Genomic DNA, 21,345 nt, shown 5'->3' on the forward strand with positions numbered 1-21,345 from the left:
TGCACAAACACGCCTCTTTATCTGCCTTATCGGCCAGTGTGCAAGTGTATCATGCACAGTGCCCTGTAAAGCAGATTAATAAATTTAAAAAAAATATGTAAAACAAAAATAAAAATAGTCCCCCCCCACCAAACAGCACAATGGTTGGTTATGTTGTTTGGGAGGGGGTGCATGCCTTTTTTTTAAAAATGTGACTATTTTTACTTTGTTTTTAATACATCAAGATCTCTTGCACCAGGTGAAAGCACCCGCAAAAGATACGCAGAGAGGTACAATGGGGAGATCCGTCTCAGTCATAGTGCAAACTGAGACGGATCATGGCCAAAAGTGCTTTTTTTTCAATAAAAGGACTTGCGTCCGACTCTAAATCGGGCTCTAAATCTCCCGGAATGTCAACAGGGAGAGAGGAACTAATGCAACGCAGGTGGGGGTGAGTAATCCAGATTTGCACAAGCACCTGACATAGGGCTTCCACAGTTCTACTAATTGGCATGGGGAAACTGATGATTGAAAATGTACTTTGTTGTTGGACATATACCTTAATTCCTATATACTGTAGATAAACTTGCAAACTGTATGTTCCCTCTAAGTAAATAGAAAACAATTTAAAAAAGCAATAAATTAAGTAATTATCTTAACTAATATTTTGGGTACATTATTATCATTATTACACCATATGGCAAGAGAGAAAATCAACCTACCAATAGAGTAGTGTACTGTCCTGCTCTAGATTATAGTTATTAAGGTTTACAGATTTCAATAATTCCACTTTTTTGTAGCCTACGATACATTATTTGTTTTAAATGAAATAATTTGTCATTTGTGTTTATGCTATCCTGTCTGTATTTTAAAATATAATAATGCATTAGTGTTGAGATTGCATTGAAAAATGAAGCGTAAAGCGTTGGTATTATTAGAATAGCTGTTTTTTGTGAATTTTAATGAGAGAATCTACAAGTCTGATTCTTTTTTTTTTTTTAAATCACATTAATTTCATGATCACTCAGCTAATGACAGTCTTAACACTTTTCAATATACATACATATATATTTGCTGTGTATGGTTTCAATATTAATAAAGCAACATTCTATGTAACAAAAGCACTCTCTTTTTAGACAAATGATATATACTTTAAATGTGCTTATCTACCATTGGTAGCAGGGCTGTTTTAATAAAGTGGCAAAAGGGGCAACTGCTAGTGCCCTCATAAAGAGAGGGCCTGCCAATCCTCTTAGTGATTAGACCCTGGAAAAGACACGTCTTGAAACTGATGTCTTAGTTAAGCAAGAGACCCCTTGTTTTGAAAATGGGAGTTTCCAACTTCAATTAATTGTTTGGACAAGGTGACTTAGGGGTCATTTAAAAATTAACATTAATTTTAACCTATTTATATAGAATTTAGCCCAACCCTTAAATAATCATATTTTTAGATTCTATATGTAAATCTAATACATAGTCTGGATTTTATATGTATTCAAATCATGTAATTATGTAATTAAAATAAAATAAAGACATGTAAGAAATCCTACTTTGAGAAGGGTAATATGTACAAATGATGACATGACACAATCTTGTTTTTTTGTTAGTTTTCCTTATGCTGCTCTCTTGGGAAAACATGATACACTTTACTTTTGGGATACAATAATGCATATTGACCCTCTTGTTTTGCAAAGAGACATTAGAGATATTTACTCTAGGCCCACTAATGCCTTAAAATGACTCTGCTTGGTAGTAAAATCATTACTGGATATGTCTGTATTTCCCCATAAAATCACTAAGCCTGTCTGCAAAAAGTATTAATCTTAGGTGCAGAGCTCAATTAAGTGTAGTGTGCGACGTATATGGTACATAGACACACAGGGCCTGATTCTGACTTAGGAGCAAAGCAAAACAAAGAAGTACATTTGTTTCTGGACAAACCTTGTTACATTGAATGGGGTGCAAAATAGTTTATTTTTTTGCATGCCAAAAAAAAATACTGGCTGCTTTTTCATGAAGCACACAAATACTTGATAGCTTTATTTTTGCACTAAAGTTCATCTATGATGTGCCATGTCTTAGCTATAAATCTGTCCCTACATTTTAAATTCACCTCCCCCTCCAATGCAAAATGGTTTTGCCCAGGTGCAAATTTGCTCCTTTGTTTTGCTTTTCTCAAAACTCAGCATCGGGTCCACAGTGCCATGTGGGGCACATAACGCACTTCTTACTTAGTTTTGGCAGTTTGTCTGGATTATTAAAATGTTGGTGGCGCTAGAACTGGTTGCCCATTTCCCCTACTGATTTCACACTGATTGCCTTTAGGAAGAGGTATGATTAATGCTGGATACATCAAATGAGTAATGCCAATCTTAATCTCTGAGATGCTTCGGACAAAATTTCTAGTGACCTCTAAGAATTAGAGTTGTTGAGAGAATTTGGCTATGGGCATGGAAATTAACTGGTACAACTTGTAAGTAATTTGTGTTGGGGGAATCTGTACCAAGGTTAAAATGATTATACTATGTTGGAGGTGAATCAAGACTAAAGGGTGGTATAGACTGCCAGGTTGTGCGATCTTTGAACATGATCCAGTAATATAATGTGTATATATAATAAAAAGGAGCTATATATTTTGAGCAATAGACTAGTTTATTAGGCTTGACAAGGCCCTTCTAATGACATATGCAAGCAATGTGCAAGCAATGTGTGTTTTAAATTGGGAGGCTGTGCAAGTTTATTTTATGTATTATATAATTGCCCTCTGTATGCCTATATTTTATTACTGTTATTACAAAATCTGCAGCACTTTTCCATGTTGAATCTTTTCATTGATTTACACAACAGAATTGTGACACCTTTTGCAGTTGTGTACCCTTTTGCCCCCTAAAAAATGATTGCCTTTGTGTCCTTTAGAGGTGAAAAATAAAATCTGTCAACTGCGTGCCATGACATCTGCAGATGGTGATCCATTTCTGTTTTTACTAATTCCGCCAATGAATCATTGCTTCTGGGAAATAAAACCTCAGAGCAGCTGAGAGTATATTGAGATACTGAATGTGTAACACCAATACTATTGGGAATGCATTGACATTCATGTGCTGTGAGAACTCATATTGGCTGGAGGTAAAAGATAACTTTTGATACAATGAATAGGGGACTGGTTACCTTGGTTACATACCATAACTAGGAAATAAGGAACATTTGTTAGACATTTGGAAGAGGTCGATTGGCCTAACTGTAAAACAATCAGAATAAACTGCGAAGGACCAAGTTCAGATTTCTGTTCTCAAATCTATGTTCCAAAGCCCTGTATGCATTGTAAGCTCTGTGGAGCATGGTCATTTACAGCATATGTGTGCAAATTCTGTTTACCCTGTTTACATTTCTGTACCTATTTCTGTGTGTCAGCAACCTGTATGCAACCAAACCAGCTTATTGAGTAAATATAGTTGTTCGTGTGAATGTTATGCTATATAATTGACTGCATCTAGATTATCCCTAGGTACCATTAGCTTTGGGCTTGTGCTGCAACTGACTACAGAAATGCACAAAACCCATATGAGGGGTATATCCATCTATTGTTTAAATATACTCAAATTAACTGAAATACGGAGGCATTCCTTTACTGTGTGTCACAAAGCTTACATCTAGTTTTAATAGAGAATTTTTTTCTCCTTTTAAGATTAGAGTGCCTATGAAAAAAGCTATTATACCTAAATTAATGATTGTGCTCATACTGATAGCCAACATCCTCTACCCTACGCTTATGGCTAAGTAAATGAATTACTGCCACAGATTACAACGCTAGATTAAAAATACAACAAGTAGGGCAAAAAGGCATAAGGCTATCAACCTGGAGCTGGTAAACTGATGTCAGTGTTTTAGAACAGAAGGAGTGAGAGATATATATATAGCGATACTTATAGCAAGTCGCCTTTCCCGAAGAGGGAGATGTTTTCACAGGTACTCAGATGCCCCAGGACTTAAACTCAACGTAGTAAAAGTTTGTCATGGGTACCAGGTAGCAAAGATGTAAAGAGATTGAGAGAACAGCACACCACACGGTATACAGAGGAGCAGTAACCAGTAACAAAGCAAATTGTCGAGGGCAGGAAGAGACAAGCCAAAAGGTCAAGGCGGCAGCAAGCATGTATGGTCCAGAAACAAGAAGGGCAGCAAACAAGGAGAATCCAGTAACAACCAGGGTCAGTAACAGGCAGACAAATCAGAATATTTAGGTTTTAGCAACACAGCAGGCTTCATGAATCATGCAGGATAAGAACGCAAATGCCTCCATGGCATTTAAACTAATAAGGGCCAATCATTGTGCTTTATAGGAGGCAAGACCCCCTACAATAATTGGTGACTGCAGTCATGTGACTGCAATCACAATACAGAGAGTCCCAGCTGTCTATCAAGCAGCTGGGTCGGAAGAGGCAGAGCAGTGTCCCCGGCCAGTGTCGGACTGGGGCATGAAGGGCCCACCAGGGGACTGCAACACTAGGGGCCCACCAGAGAGGTGTGGCCAGCCATCATAGAGGTGAGACCAGACACTAGAGGGGGAGTGGTCAGCCCACAAAGGACAGCTAGCACCATAGTGTAGTATATAAAGAATGCAGTGGGTATATAAAGAGTACACAGTTTTGACCTGCCCTTTAGATTGGGCAGAACAGTCACCAAAATAGGGATTCTCCCAATAGACCAGGCTTGGCTAACCTGTGGCACTCCAGGTGTTGTGAAACTACAAGCCCCAGCATGCTTTGCCAATATATAGCAGCTTATTGCTGGAAAGGTATACTGGGACTTGTAGTTTCACAACACCTGGAGGGCCACAGTTTAGCCAAGCCTGCACTATACTCAGAACATTTGACAGACTGTCCTACCTGTTCTTGTCACTTTAACCACCTGTGGCTGCTGGTTTCTTTAGTTGTGGCTTGTCTGGATCCTGGAATGTTGGGGGCCCTATTTGGAAAAAATAATGGGTACATTTAGAAAATTCCAATAGGACCCACAATTAATGCTTAGGCCTTCCTCCAGCCCTAACATTAAAGTAATAGTATTCACATTTAATAAACCTATTTCCCTACCTCCAGACAGCCCCTACAATAAATTCATTGCATTTACGGATAATAAATTTATCTATTTCCCACAATCGTCACTGTCATTAAATAATGATATTCACATTTAATAAATAGATCTTATGCTCCTCAAACTGAGCCCCACATTTAATTAATAGCCCCCAAACCACCCCATCTTAAATTAATAGTCCTCACTATAAAATTAAATTGCCCCACCTTCATCCTACAAACAACATAGCACCCATTATTTAGCCAACACCTATAACACACACATTACATTGCCACAAGCCCACTGTGCCATCACACACACATTACTGTGCCCCTTCATCACCATGCTGTGCCTCCTTATGATCACACTGCGGCCTGCATGTTGTTTTTGCCCCCCCTTCCCCAGGCCCCCCTTCATCATCCTGTGCCATGCAGCTTTCCCCCCCCCCTTCCTGGTCCCCCTTCATCACCCTGTGCCATGTTGCTTTGGCCCCCTTCACACTCTGCCATGCTGCTTTGGCTCCCCTTCACACTCTGCCATGCTGCTTTAGCCCCCTTTTCACACTCTACCATGCTTTCTGTGCTCCCCTTTTCACACTCTGCCATGCTTTCTGTGCACCCCCTTTTCACACTCTGCCATGCTGTATGTGCTCCTCCTTTTCACTCTCTGCCATGCTGTCTGTGCTCCCCTTTTCACTCTCCGTCATGCTCCCCCTTTTCAATCTCTACCATGCTCCCCCTTTTCACTTTCTGCCATGCTCCCCCTTTTCACTCTGCCGTGCTCCCCCTTCACTCTGCCATGCACCCCCTCACTCTCCCGTGCTCCCCCTTCACTCTGCCATGCCCCCCCTCACTCTGCCGTGCTTCCCCTTGCTTCCATTTCATTTACATTTTCTATCGGCTTCTTTCATCTCTTCTGTCTTCTGTCTTATTCCTGCTCCCCCATCAACAAAGAGGGCAGCGATTAGGGTCGGGGCCTACCGGGGATAGCACGGGCCTCTGGTGGGCCAGTCCGACCCTGGTCCCGGCTGCTAAGCAACAGTCGAGGCAGGAGAGAAGAACAGCGGCAGTGTGAGCCACAGCGAAAAACGCGGTGACTCAGAAGCAGAGGGTAAGCACCCGGACAGGAAGTGAATTTAATGTAAGCCATTGTGATTAGCGTAGTGGCTCATACAGTCAGAATCACACTCTGATTGATTTTGTGAACATCTGCATGCAGGATGCAGCACATGCCTTCAGATTTGGTACACCAAAGTACCAGCAAATTGCTGTTAAGAGCAGATGACAATATTATAATGGCTGTATCAAAAACATAAATGATAACCAATAAATATGCTGAAAGCTATTTGGCAAAATATGTAAATGAAGTCTATATTATGTGTTTTCTTACACATCTTGATTGCTTGGCTATTCATTTTGGGATTGTACCATGATTGTACCATGATTGTACCATGATTGTACCATGATTGACAACTATTTTGAATATTTTTTGCAAGTGGCTGTAAATACTATTCAGTCCTAAAGCCATTGGTGTTTCTGCGTGTGCTTTAACAGTGTCAGTAAAATGCCAGATTTTTACTAACCTCTATTTTTTTACTGATACGTGAAAAATTGACGTTGCACTGCCAGTAAATTTACCAGTTTTTTCCAAACTTAAATTTTATTGCCTAATTTGCATATTTCTTGTGGTGGTGAAAACAGGATAACTTGCATTTTATATTATATATGCCAATATTTTTATCATTAAGGTAATGTTGTTGTTTTTTATTCAGGGTGTTATTTTATGCTCTCAATGGAATTATTTGACATTCGCGTGCTGTATTTTTATGCTCTGACATTGCATACCCATTCATTCTTATGGTTTAGTAACTTATCCTCTAGTTAATAAGGCCCACAAGATGAAGATGTATGTTATAACAATACAATGGACATTAGCCCAAGGCAGCCTTCTGGGGCAGTAGTCAAGAATAGAAAGAAGTCAGTATATAGTGCATTGTACTCTTAGAACTACTGCTATAACAAGTCTATTAAAACCAACAAACTGAAAGCTCACTGTTTAGGACCACTGCCCCCTTTATTAGAAGAAGTTATACAAAAAAGACCCTGACACACAGGCATGTGTGAAAGTTGAGACATTTTACAAAAAACATTGTGCTTTCACCTTAACATAATGATACCCACCTGGACCATTGGATTATCTTATTCTAAACTTTTAACATCATTTGTGAAGTTTTAACTTTACTGATAAGATTAAAATTAGACTTTAAATAGTTTTATAGTCAATCACACATCTTATTGGGGCAATGTCCCTTGATAATGAACTACATAACAGTGTTCTGAGCATATCAAATAGCTTTATCTGTTGTGTGTTCTTTATGTGTAAATACATGCTGAAAAACTGAAAATTGAAATTTGTTATCAGTGTAACCAATCAACGGTGTTTCTAATCCCATTTCACAATAATAATAACAACCTTATTTATGAACAATGGGAATCAATTAGATTTCCCTGTCAATTATGTTTACAAACATGGTGTTTAGTACCATCATTGTGAGTGCGATATAATCACTTAATGCATTGCACTTTAATATTTCATAATATTACAGAACAATGTAGCAATACTTGTACGTCTCTTCTGCAAATTATAATGATAAACCAAGTGTCATTGGAATTCTTGTCTATATGGTCACTGAACTCTTTCCTAACTTCTTATGTCCTTCTAAATTACAATACAATAGTTCATATATAATACAACTAAATAATAAATAGCAGCCCTCAAGTTCATCTCACAGCCCTGGCTGAAAACCAAGAAACTGCGGTTTTTGATTGGTCCACTCCTCTATCATCATTTTAAATTGGTGAAAGAAACACAATTTTACAGAACTAGTGGAGCCCTAGGAGAAATGGTTGCATAGGGCAGCCTCCAGGGCTCCTACTAATTAAATCATCAAGTTAGTAAAATGTATATACAAGTGATAGTGTAGCTTTAAGCTTTATGTATATTGTTTCAAAATAATTTTAGCTAATTTTGTAACCCCAAATTTAGGAACTGTATTTCAGGTAATACTTATGTTTCATGTTCTTTTACTGACTCCTGTTTGCCCTGTAACAACACAAAAAACAACAAAATATATTTACATTAACTCTCACATAGTCTGAACATGGCACTTGTGCAGAAATCTATACAGAGCTTAAAGCAGTATATACAAAACAAATCTGTTTGTTTCCTTGACAAAAAATAATGCAATTAAATTGTTGTATAATAATTTGGTATGTTTTTTTTTCTCATTGCCTTTTAGTTTGAAGGATTAGTTACACAATAATTGATTTGTTGTGGATCATTGCATTTATTCATTTACTTAATAGAATACTGCTGTATGGAAGCTGAATAAAAAGTAGAAACTCACCACATTAAATAGGTTGATTTTTCTTCAGTGTAATTGTAATTAAAGTGATTTTTAATACTATTGTCTATGATTTCATAGCTAATGATATTTTTCCTGTCTAGTTGTGCAGATGTGGTGAAACTTCCTCTAAAACACATTACATCTAGCTCAAAAGGGGCGACCTACACATTAACCCAATTTTGGAACAGTTGCAGTTCCAGGGGATATATTTACTAAGCTGCAGGTTTAAAAAAGTGGAAATGTTGCCTATAGCAACCAATCAGATTCTAGCTGTTATTTTGTAAAATGTAAATAAACGATAACTAGAATCTGATTGGTTTATATAGGCAACATCTCCACTTTTTCATATACGCAGTTTAGTAAATAGACCCCATGTGTGACTTAAGTCACTTTTACACTAAGAAAAAGATCAAACATAGAGATTGGGATACATTTGCATTACACTTAATGCAGCAAAGATATAATGTGTCCCCTTATATAAATTATAAAGAAAGTAGAATTTAGGAGGCATTCCGTGTCTATATAAAAAACAAAAATCGTAGGACAAGTGCTTCTATACAGGATACCGTATTCCAAGGTGTCTTGCAATAGCCATAGTAATTTACAGTAGGTAGTGCTTTATTCTTTATAAAACACAATGTTTCCTAATTAACACAGGAGCAATTACATCAGAACCCACCAATCCAATTTTAAGCAATAACATCACAACTCTCTGTTATAAAATATAATTTGCAGGGGTTTATACATATAATAAGTACCATCACTTGTATTTTATACTAGGAAAATGAATTGTTCGTACAATATTTCCCTGATTGTCAGTGAGTTAAATCAACATAAAGCTAAAAGCTTAAGAACCTTAATAAGTAAAAACGTAACACAATAATTCAAGATGTCTGTAATAGTTATATATGTCTATATTATAACTCACTTTATGGTCCACTAAGGGTTAGTTTTTTGGAAACATTGTTTTTTGTATAGGAACAAAAAGGAAAATATTCTCTTTTCAGTGAAGCATTTATTCTCTTGTTCTGTTCCACATTTCTATACCTAATTGCCTGTTTGTATAACCTCGGTTACAGAAAATTAGATTATGTTTTCCTTTCTTCGCAACTGCCAGTTATAATCTGTGAGAGGATGAGCTTAATCCGCCACCCTGTCTTTCTCTCGTCAGATTGTCTGTGGTTGTACCGCTTTGACTTGGGGTTCCCGTTACTGCCAGTAACCTGTCATTATTTATTACACCTACTGGTGTTACTAGGCAACCAGACACTAACAGATTGCAAGTGCCAGTTGCACACTAGTTGTAGGACTGTAGCCGCTGCCACCACCAGGCTCCTTCCTCGCACCTGGAACCATTAATTCCGGGTGTTGTATATAGCTGCTGCAGCACCTCTTTACAGGTGACTGAGGCTGGTTTCTCCAGACCATTAACTTTGGATCGGGATTGCAGAGTAGCAGGCTGGGTTCAACACAGGGCAGCAGAGAAATGGATTAGAGTTTGAGCTTTTATCTGTAGGTCATAAAATTACAGCAGATAATAGGCATTGTGCAGGATTTCATAAGCAGAATGTTGTTTATTACTTATAAATAGTCCTTACAAGGACTGTTACACACTCATATGTGATACTGATTCATCCAGAAGTAAAAGATGGTACACACTTCTATAGATTGTAAGCTTGCAAACAGAACCTTTTGTCTTTCTCATTCTATTACTATATTTGTTACCAATTGTAAAGCACTATGTAATATACTGCCGCTATATAAATACATTGTCCTAATAATAATAGTTGCTACCCCGGTCTCTCCAGACTTTTGTATCTTATGTGTGACATCATATATTTATAGTTTGCTTCAGAAACTCACAGATGACGGATTTCCTTATACTATGTGTCGTGGTTCCTCTTTATTATGTATAAACATATCTCTTTATTTACTGATGTGTACGTGTTTGACATTCTTCAATAAATAAATTTTGAAAAAAAATAAAATAATAATAGTTGATAAATGCCGTAGAACTTTTTCTCTGTACAATTATAGATGTATGACGATATTTCCCAACATTTTCCGGTGCAAATAAGAACAACTTTCGACACGCACACCAAAAAGTAGAGATGTTCACTGACCCCCATGTTTTGGTTTTGGTTTTAGATCACTATTAACTTTGGGTTTTGGTTTTGGTTTTGACAAACCCGCCCTTACATTTTTTGGTTTTTGTTTTGTTTTTGGATCTGTATTTTTTTTTTAATATATAAATTGCTAAAAAATGCTAAAAACACATAAATTGGCTCTTTTTTTGTTCCTACTTTATAATTAACCTCAATAACATTAATTTCCAGTCATTTCCAGTCAATTTTTGTCAAGTGACAAGGACACGGCTACCCCTCCTGTTTCTGTATGAGCAATGGTATCGGAGACTGGAGAGTGACAAGAACACTGCTACCCCTGATTCTGTGTGAGTAATGGCACTGAGCAATGTCACTGAAGAATGGAGAGTGACAAGAACACTGCTACCCCTGTTTCTGTGTGAGCAATGGCACTGAGCAATGTCACTGAAGAATGGAGAGTGACAAGAACACTGCTACCCATGTTTCTGTGTGAGCAATGGCACTGGAGACTGGAGAGTGACAAGAACACTGCTACCCATGTTTCTGTGTGAGCAGTGGCACTGAGCAATGTCACTGGAGAATGGAGAGTGACAAGAACACTACTACCCCTGTTTCTGTGTGAGCAATGGCGCTAGATCTCCTGGGGAGGGAGGTATTTATGGAATCCAAAACCCGCAAGATCCGACATTGCAACAATGACGTTTTGTCTCGATTCAGATCCGAGGAAAATGGAAAGTACCGAGCCGGGTTGGCTCGGTACTCGGATCTTTGATGTTTGGGTTGCCTCGGTTTTCGGTGAACCGAGTCCAAACATCTCTACCAAAAAGGGGCCTTTTCAAAGATTACCTCTTTACCCCTTCTCCTCCTCTAAAAAGACTAGTGCCACTCATGAGCAAGACATAGCTCACATAATTTCTGGCACTGTACAAATGTCCTGACTGTTGGAGGATGGAACAACAGTCCTGTCAAACTGGGAATGTTCTGCCTAAATCAGGACAGTTGGGAGGTGTAGTATGACAGATAGCCATCATATATACACAGCCAGGATGACAGTAGGATGATTTATCATTATCAGTAGACTTCTCCTTATTGCACTACTTAACGTTCTGTGGCTTGAAGAACGCTGGCACAGTGACATTATGTTGGAAATACTCTGTGCCAGCCCTGAACAGGTGCGTCATGTTGCGTCTAATGTAAAAATGTAACCAATCACCATGCAGTATTGCTTTAAGCCAGGGTTTCCCAAACCCAGTCCCCAGGGCTCCCCAACAGTGCAGATTTTCCTGGTCACATGTGACATAATTAGGACCACCTGTGGATCTGTTACAATGTGTCGAATACACCTGTGCTCCAGCAAGGAGATATGGAAAACCTGCACTGTTAGGGAGTCCTGAGGACTGGGTTTGGGAAACCCTGCTTTAAGCAGTGCAAGAAAAGATGGTACTCTTCAAATGCCCCTCTTTTCAACTCCGGCTTTACTTACAAATTATATTTTCCTGGGTCAGATGCATGCATGAGGTACACGGAAAAATGAGCAGCGATTTCTACCGGGCAGATGCGCACGGTGCGATGTCCTCACACCACATCGCAGGAAATTGAATTCCCCCCAAAAGTGTCTGTTTGACTTCTACATTTATAGTATTGTATATGATATAGTATTAGACATTTTGTTTCTATGCACTCAGTACGTATAGCAGGATTTCTCGACACTTTTATAACTATAAATGTTTACGTTTATTACCTTTTTTAGCCTGTATTTTGCGTCATTTTATCCAGAGAACTCTCTAAAGTGTTTTCATTTATTCAAAGTACCCCCTAATGTATATAAATATATATCGTACAACTCCTTTTATCATTAACTAGAACATCAAATTTACTCAAAGGATTACATATTGTATACGTTTTATACTTACAAATGTATTAAACTGTTATTTTGCGTTTTAAAAAACAGGATGCTGTTGTAGCATCCATTGAATCTTTCTGAGGTGCTGAATGGGGTACACATACCGCAGGTTGAGAAACCCAGATGTTTAGTAAGCAGTATCTTGTGACAAATCTTCTGAGATCTTCCTGGGTGTCTGTGGAAGCACAGATGCCACTTTTCCTTTGAGCATTTGAAATATTGGGATGGATACCTTTCATTCTAAAAGTTTAAATTATCATGGAATGCTTTGAATATAAATACCATATTTAAATATTTTAAGTGAATATAAATTCTGGGGGTAAATGTATGAAGATTCGATTTTTTTCAACTCGCCGGAAATCGGCGAATTTACAGCTATAGTTTAAAGCGGCGATGGCTTGTAAAGGCAAACCTTTACAAGCCATCGCCGCTTTAAATTTTAGCTGCAAACTCGCCGATTTCCGGCGAGTTGAAAAAAATCGGATCTTCATACATTTACCCCCTGGTGTTATATACTAGATTATGTCATATACAGGTTAATTTATTTATTAATTTAATAAAAAGAACAAGCATATCTTTATCTCTATCTCTGTATTCCATGACACAATAACATTAAATATATCTGTACATTGAAAATTAACTGTTAAAGCACCAGTGACTGGATTTTGAAAAATGAAAGAGGAGTCCACTTACAATCAGCACATTTTATAAAAACAGTTTTTCACGTTCAATCAAAGCAATGATAATCACAAAAAGGTAGGCCATATGTCTTCTAATTACATTCTCTTGTGGTGTCTAAAAGACATGATTTTATTTTAAATGATGAGCTACATTGTAGATCAATACACTTTGTGCATCCATTATAACTTACAAGAAAAATATACTGTTCTGAAGCACTTAATTACAGTAATTGCAGCTCAGAGAATTCTGGGCGAGTATGCCACCTCCTTGCCAAGAAAGTCCATATTACAACTTGCAATCAATGAAACGTGACAAATTCTTAAACTCTGTGTGCTATATGAAAAAATATCATTCATTTTCAAATGCTCTACTTTAAAAAATGATCACAGGGGGCAGATAGGGCTGGTTTTGAAGGGTGATAAGGTACACCTGGGACTTTATTATTTTATAATGGGGCCAATACAAATGTATAGTTTGATTACAGGGCAATACTATTTTATTTATAATGGGGGCAATAAGATTTTATATATGATGGGGCAAGACTTATTATTCCAAGATGGGGGCATCATTATAGTGCCCGTTTGTGGTATTACAAGAGCCAGCATGAACTTGGTCACAAGTGCATTTTGCTATTCAAATTACATGGCAAACAGAACTGTTATAATTGTAAAATAATGTTTGTTTCTCAGTGTAAATTTTATTTTTTTTCTTAAACGTTATTATCAACTATTATATCAAATTTGGAGATCTTTTGTTTCTAATTTTTGGCTCAGCAATATAATGCCTTCACTGACCCCTTCACCCCCTTTGAGGCTACTAGTAGATGAGGGTCACGGAATACAGACTTTAATCCATTTGTGATTAATTCTATTTCTCTTGTATTCTCTCATCTTTTTGTGACCTTGAAGGGAGTGAGGAGTAATCAATCAGGAGATTTATTTTCTGACATAGAAAATCCAGGATTTACTTCAGAGCACATTGGAGCACGTTGGGGTTTTCCATATATTTTAATATAGGAAGCTGCACTATGTAGCGATATACCCAAGTCGTGTCTCGTTGTATCATTGTATAAAAACTTTTCTGCTCATTATGTAATTGAGTCACTGTAAGTTTTTCATCATGAGTCAGACAAATGGTCAAAGCACATTTAGCAAAACTCAAAAGTGACCAGGTTAATTATATACCTAAAAAGTTACCTGCTTTTTTAAAAAAAATAAATAAAAAATATTATCAAAGCATCTCACACTTTGAGAGGAAAAATAATAACAAGAAACAGACGGACCTAGGTGAGGGACAGGAACACAATGATTACAAGACTTGCAGAGAAGACAGTAAACAGGTCTTCAACAATGAGATTTTTCATCCCCTATATTGTGGTTAGATATGCAGGTTATATGCAGGAACCAAGCTAGACTGTTAGAAAATAGGCTTCATGATAACTGTTCTCCTCAACACCATATCAAACTTCCTCTACTGTCAACTCATAACTGCCATATTTTAGATATTTGTTTGTACATTATCTAGTCATATATGCCAATCTATACATTTGAAGGGAACTGTTAACCAGATTGACCATATATGCTGCAGTAGGTTTCTTAGGGTTTTACCAGTTAAGTTTTTTTTGTATTACAAATGCTACCTTTGTATGTGCAGAAACAGCAGGGATCAATTCATCATTTAATAAGGCTACACATATCTAGAGTTCTATACAGGTGTATCCACATGAATCCCAGAACGTCTCCCCAAAACTGGTTTATGACCAGACATGTGTAGATATGTTCCCCTTTCACGGGGCATCATAGCCATCTCCTGGTGTCTGAGAGCCCCACAGTAAAAATTTATCTAATCTATAATACATATGATAACATAACAGCACTACTTTTTGCAGAAGTTATCTTGAACAACACTAGGGGGTAAATGTATCAAGCTGAGAGTTTTCCGGAGGGTTTGAAAAGTGGAGATTCTAGCTGTCATTTTGTAGAATGTACTAAATAAATGATAGCTAGAATCTGATTGGTTTTTCAAACCCACCAAAAAACTCTCAGCTTGATACATTTACCCCTAAGGGCCTGATGTAGAGTTGGGTGTAATTTACACTGAAATTGTAAGTGTAAATTGCAACCTGTAATTTACAGAGTATTCCAAGTACTGTAGCACGGGTCTTTAGATTTGTGCAACTTAAAATATTATGCAAATTGCACAGACACGCTTCTTTATCTGCCTTATAGGCCAGTGTGCATGACACACTTAAGTGTATCAGTAAGAGCGGTCCTGTAAAACAGATAAATAAATAAATAAATTCATGTAAAAAAAATTGTGCGTCTCCTTCCCCAAACCACACAAGGGTTGGTTATGTTTTTGGGAAGGGGTACACACCTTTTCTAAAAATGTTATTATTTTTTTCTTCTTTTTTTTAACACAGCAATGTCTGTTGTACCAGTAGAAAGCACTCGCACTCCTAGAGACCTATCTTTGGCTGCTTTCAACTCAGTGTAGCATATAAAGAGCGTGAACACGCCTTTACATTGTTAAGCTCACCCACTAACTTCTCCTTTCCACCACTCTAAGTGCAGAGAGGTGCAAGGGGGAGATCAGTCTCGGTCAGAGTGCAGACTGAGAAGAATATTTGGCTATGTTTAATTGAGTTGGACTTGTGTCCGACTGTACATAAGGCCCTAAGGGTTCAGTGAAGAAATCTAAAGATTTTGGCACTCTATTGAAAGGAGGTATGCTCCAATCTACCAAATGATCTATTTAAAAGTGGCTGATAGATTTCCTATAAGAGCTTATCAAATGTTTCTTTTCTAGCCAGCCATAAAAGAGGGAATCTCAGTTTGAATAACATAGCAAACTTGTGTCAGACAGCACGTCCGTCAGCTATTGTCTCCCTTTTTTTCCCTTTGGATGCCCAAATGCTGAATCTGGCAATGGTTTTAAGTTTGGTAATTTTGGGTTGAAGCAAAACTTAGTATTTGGCAACCAACTGGTAAAGACAGACTCTGTTATATGGAGTGTGTTACATCAGATCCAGAGAACTGGAGTCTAGTACAGAGTGCTATAGGAAGGGGATGGCATAACTGTGTAATATAGTGCCCAATGCTTGACAGGAACCCAGATTGGTTTGTTTGTTGGGGATGTTGGTACAAAAACCAGTTAATCAGATAATTTCGCTAATATTTTGGACGGGTCAAATATCCTCTATCTAATGACAACTGCAGAATCTTTAGACTAAGCCTGTATGCCCTATCTCTCTTCACTTGACAAATTGTTGCGTATACACTTTAGCTATATGATTGTTACCTCCTTATGAATGAAACAAAGTTCATACTTCCAGCTTATTTTGAGTTGACAATTTCATTGCACACAGCACTGAACACAATGCAAGCACAGAAGTGCTATCTCAGAGGCGTTTATTTGTGATGCATCGTCTGGTTCAAAATATATTATGTTTTGTTTAAATAAAAGCATTTATCACTAGTAAGAAAAGTTGTTACATAGGTCAAAATGATCAAAGATAAAATTATGTAGACAGAGCTACCATTCAAATTGTAAGTGTAAAGTACTGTGACTAGCCAGACATGACTGAGGTACAACTGAGGCACATCTGCCTCAAGCATTGGGCTATGTTAGCGCTCATGGCAACTATGACATCATTGTGTCATAATATAGTCTGAAATAGAAAGAAAAATAGATAGTAAAAACATTGTTCTGCCCCTGCTGGGTCTCACAATAATTATAACCTTATTTAGCCTGGTGAGGTTTTTCCATGGCTATGTTCCATTCTCAGCAGAATATTCTTACTCTCCACTGCTGAGTCCCAGTTATGATGAATCACCTTTCTTTAAGCAGTAAAACAAGTGGGTAATGCATTAACTGAAAAGACTGCCATCTATTATTCTTAGAAATTACAGTTCAGATAAAGGAGATGTTATTTGTATATATTCATTATAGATAAACATTAAAATTCTCCTTAACCTTCACTTTCAACGCAAAAACTTTAACCTAAAAGATGGTGACGGGTCCCTGCTCCCGCTTGCAATGTAGGGTAGAACTATGATCCCCACATGCAGCTTTGGTGATCACCACTCATCCATGTTTTTCACCAGATCAATTTCTATTCAGACTGTATTTCATCATAACTAATGACCAGGGGCGGGCTGGGCCGGGGGGCAGGGGGGCATCGCCCCCCGGGCCGCTCAGTCCGACCCCTGTTTGGGCCGGCCCCAACTCCCCAGGAGGTCAAATTTTTAGCACATTATCCGCGGCTGCATCGCATAACACGCGATGCGGCCGCATCCAGCACACAGACGGCCGCATCACGTGACACGCGATGTCACGTGATGCGGCCGCCTGTGCGCCCCCCGGGCCGGGCTCTCCCAGCCCGCGCCTGCTAATGACCCACTCACAGTGGATTGGTTGGTCAATTTAGCTACATTGTACAATCTGACAAATCAAAATCTTATACATTTCCAACTGTATATTTGTACAGCCTTTGCACAAGTGAATAATGACCCATACATTATCAAAGTAAATTGTATTGCATGTTAGATAATAAAATAATATCTTTGTTCTAACTTTATTTTCTTTTGACAGTGAACTTATTGGATTCTCGATCTGTTATGGGTGATCTTGGATGGATAGCATACCCGAAAAATGGGGTAAGACATTTTACCATGTATAATAAAATCATAGTAAGAATGAATTTAGAAAGTATTTATGTGTAGTAGCAGGTTAATTTGTATAAGCTACAAACATGTATCTTTTTACAGTGTATTTCACATATTTCATGCATCGATATTTTACACAATATAGCTGTCAGTGGGCATCAGATATATTTTCCTTTATTATTTTATTCTATGTTGAAAGACAAATTACTGGTTTGCTTCCTTGGTAGAAAACATCTTATCTTTACTTTATAGTGAAATTTACTTCTTGCTGTGAGAAATGGTGTTAGGCAAAGAAAATTAGTCTTTACACAATAAAGAAATGCTATGGGTTAAGCGTATTGCAGGTTTTGAGTTATCTTGAACCCCAAAATACCATTTAAAGCTACTTCTGTATGTTTTTGTAAGATGTGGAAAATGAACTATAATTACATGTATTGTGGAGATGTGTAAAGTTTTTAAGAGTTTTCTGGATGTTCACTCAATAGTCACTGCATTGTATTAGAAAATAAGAGTTTTTATAGTAAACACATTCACTGACTATATGACACTTTTGCACTGTAACTGCATTATTGCATTCATTTCATGTGATTCTATGGAGTGCAAGTTTTTACACTGTCGCAGCCAATGTCAGTTTCTGATGTGGAAGCATCTTATCCACTTTTTGGCCTAAAAATAGTAATATAATATAATTCATTACCTGTAATAAAATAATGAAATTCAAGCAAAATATTTTAAAAACCTTTTAAAATGCAAAACCTTGTAATTCATCTGCCTTGACAATCAACTAACTCAGACAATCTAGGGGTAACTTGTGGTATCATATAAATCTGTGCCCAAGAAAACCAACTTCCAATGTCATTGATTGGGAGATTTATATAATGTGCTGTTTCACAGCTTTTTAGATAGTAGTCATCTGCGGTTAACTGACCGCATTTACCAACCAGTCCAATAATAATCTGATTGATTCTTATTGGATACTTAACATGCATCATGTTTATCACACTGTGAAATTGGGTCATGTGTCCCCCATTGGCTGCAAAATTGCAGTGTATAAAGTCAGTTGTCACTTTTAAAATTATTATGTAAACATATAAATTGGGTAAACAAAAAGTCTGCTGTAATATACATTGCTGTTCACATGGCAGTGCATTTATTGATTAAAGGCAGTGAACAGGACTGTAGGGCAGGCTTTCACAAAAATGTCAGCATGCACTGAGCAACTTTATATTGGTTTTTGGAATAAACATAGCTATTTTGACATTTTATGAAATGTAAGCAGCAAAAAAAGCATCCATATTTAATATACGCATGTTATGAGCTCTTCTGTATTCAACTCAATATCAAATTTGTGTTATTAGGAACAATACAAAATTAAGTCTCATTGATAGACACTGTTAACATAATATGAATTATGGATTTTTTTTTAACTTAGCACAAACAGCGACTGTAGTGAAATTGCAGCCTCTGATGAATTGTTTAGTTTAAAAACTGCCAATAGCTGTGTCTTGGTGCAAGTTTTAATTAAGTCATCTGGAATAATGGAGCTATCAAGCAGCTTCCTTCTTTTTAAATCTCTTTGATACTACAGAGGGTGCATAATGTTACACCCATGTGTATAGACTGATTTAATCATTTTACAGCTAGCTCCCACCCTTATGATCCATTTACTTTGTTTATCATGCTGATTTTATTTTCCACCATTTACATTTAGTAGCATACAATTGCTTTCTTTAGGAAAATACACATCTGCTTACTGTAGGCAGTCAGAATCTTTTGAAGGATTCTGGGAGTTTTCTACACAGTATGGAAGATAACCCTCTTTAGTCCACAGAGAATATTGAGTATGCAGTGTGGCTGGCTGCACAAGATGTTCTGTTTCTGCCTAAACTCAAACAGCATTATAAGCATTCCTTTCAACAGCAGTGCAAATGGGATGTCTGATGCTGTCAGAGCCATATCTAACTGGATAAATTAAGCTACACGATTTAAAAAGATATAAAGAGATTGTGGGCGAACATTTAGCAGAATGCTGTGTTATTGGCATAATATCAGCAAGAGTAGAGCACATTTAAACAGGAGGTTGAACAAATGGCTGGGAGATGACCCATATAATCTTTACACTGTATTACGCTACTTGAAGCTGCTCCTTTGTATGCATTTAAAAATATGGGAGAATGATATGCATACCGAATATGTTAACTAAACTCACCGTGAAGCATGTAGGACTGGATTTAGGAAATCAGGGAGGCATAGACAAAGCCCATGAAACAAACTTCATCTTTATAGCCATTTCAGCAGAATTTCACCCCATTAAAAAAATGAGCATTTTTCATAATTTTAGTAGAAAGGATGGTATCACCATACATATTCTAATGCCATATTCTACCTTTGCTGTCTTGCACCAGTTGAACTAAAATAATAGGATTAAAGTGAATGGAAATTAGCAAAAAATTCAAAATAGTTGCCTTGTTGTGCATTTATGGCACAAATTCCTCTCCGTGGCCATGATAATTGGGTACGTTTTTAAGACCTGCAGACGGCCTCCATCTAAAGATGGGTGAATTGCCTGATATTGTGCATGAAATTAATTTTGCAAAGGAACAGACTGTATTTGCGCACACCACATTCTGCAAAATGTATTGTCTATAAAGAGAGCTGGAGCAATGGTGTTAATTCTTTTTGCTCTGTGGCGTGGTTGGGGTACTATAAGGGAGAAGTCCGGGCAGGACAAAGATTATAACAAAATTTATAGGGATAATCCCATTGAGAACACTTAAATCCATACTGAGCTGGAGACACATTAAAAATTCCTTGCCAAAATGTGGAATGAGATAAAAAAAAATTGGAACAATTCTGAAAATTTTGGCTCATCGCTACCTCTGTTTATCACCCTGTATGCATGGTCATCTTCCTACCATGGTAAAAGACATCAATGATACTAGAGGTATTGTTTTGGCTTATTATAATATTTTATGCAAACCCTGGCTGTAGTTGACCAGAGGGTCCCCACACATGAAGGTTTTTCAACAAACTTCTTTACAGGGGTTGGGACACAGGTGGGGTCACTTAGAGTGCAGTGCAAACATGTCTCATTGATTTGGGCACCAGACTGTCTCTACACAATATCTTTATTTACACTCCTCTTCGCTACAGCATGATACTTCAGTTGCAAATAACACTAAAATAAATATGTACAGCTCTTTTCTCACTCCAGCACAGTTAAGCCCCCATCCTCTGTGGGGTCAGTATCCCTTTGGCTTTAACAAATGCTCCCTGTAAATTCTTTGCCTCTCCTGGGATTCGCACACTCACTACAGTCCTCTTGCAACTTCTTCACTCACCCCTTAGGCCATACAACTCTCTCTGGTGTCCTCTCTGCCCCTCTGTGTCCCATCAGGCTCTTTGGTAATTTCTCCCTCATATCTGTCCCATTTCACTTCAGTGCTCTCAGTCGTGATGTTCTTTGGCCCCACCTGACAGCAGGTCACAGACCAGGTCTCAAATTTGCCAGCTGATCACAGGACCTTCTCCCCT

The 21,345-nt window shown here is 37.7% G+C and overlaps 1 protein-coding gene across 3 annotated transcripts in view; it reads left to right on the forward strand.

The window, feature by feature from the left end:
- Positions 1-21,345, forward strand: part of EPHA5 (EPH receptor A5) — a 279,079-nt gene that overhangs the window by 13,368 nt on the left and 244,366 nt on the right. For all 3 annotated transcript variants that reach the window (XM_075203676.1, XM_075203659.1, XM_075203669.1), the window contains exon 2: positions 17,738-17,802. In XM_075203676.1, the coding sequence (XP_075059777.1) occupies positions 17,738-17,802 (65 nt within the window). The remainder of the gene's footprint in view (positions 1-17,737; positions 17,803-21,345) is intronic.

Source organism: Mixophyes fleayi, chromosome 1 (assembly GCF_038048845.1).
Source record: "Mixophyes fleayi isolate aMixFle1 chromosome 1, aMixFle1.hap1, whole genome shotgun sequence".
Taxonomy (NCBI): domain Eukaryota; kingdom Metazoa; phylum Chordata; class Amphibia; order Anura; family Limnodynastidae; genus Mixophyes; species Mixophyes fleayi.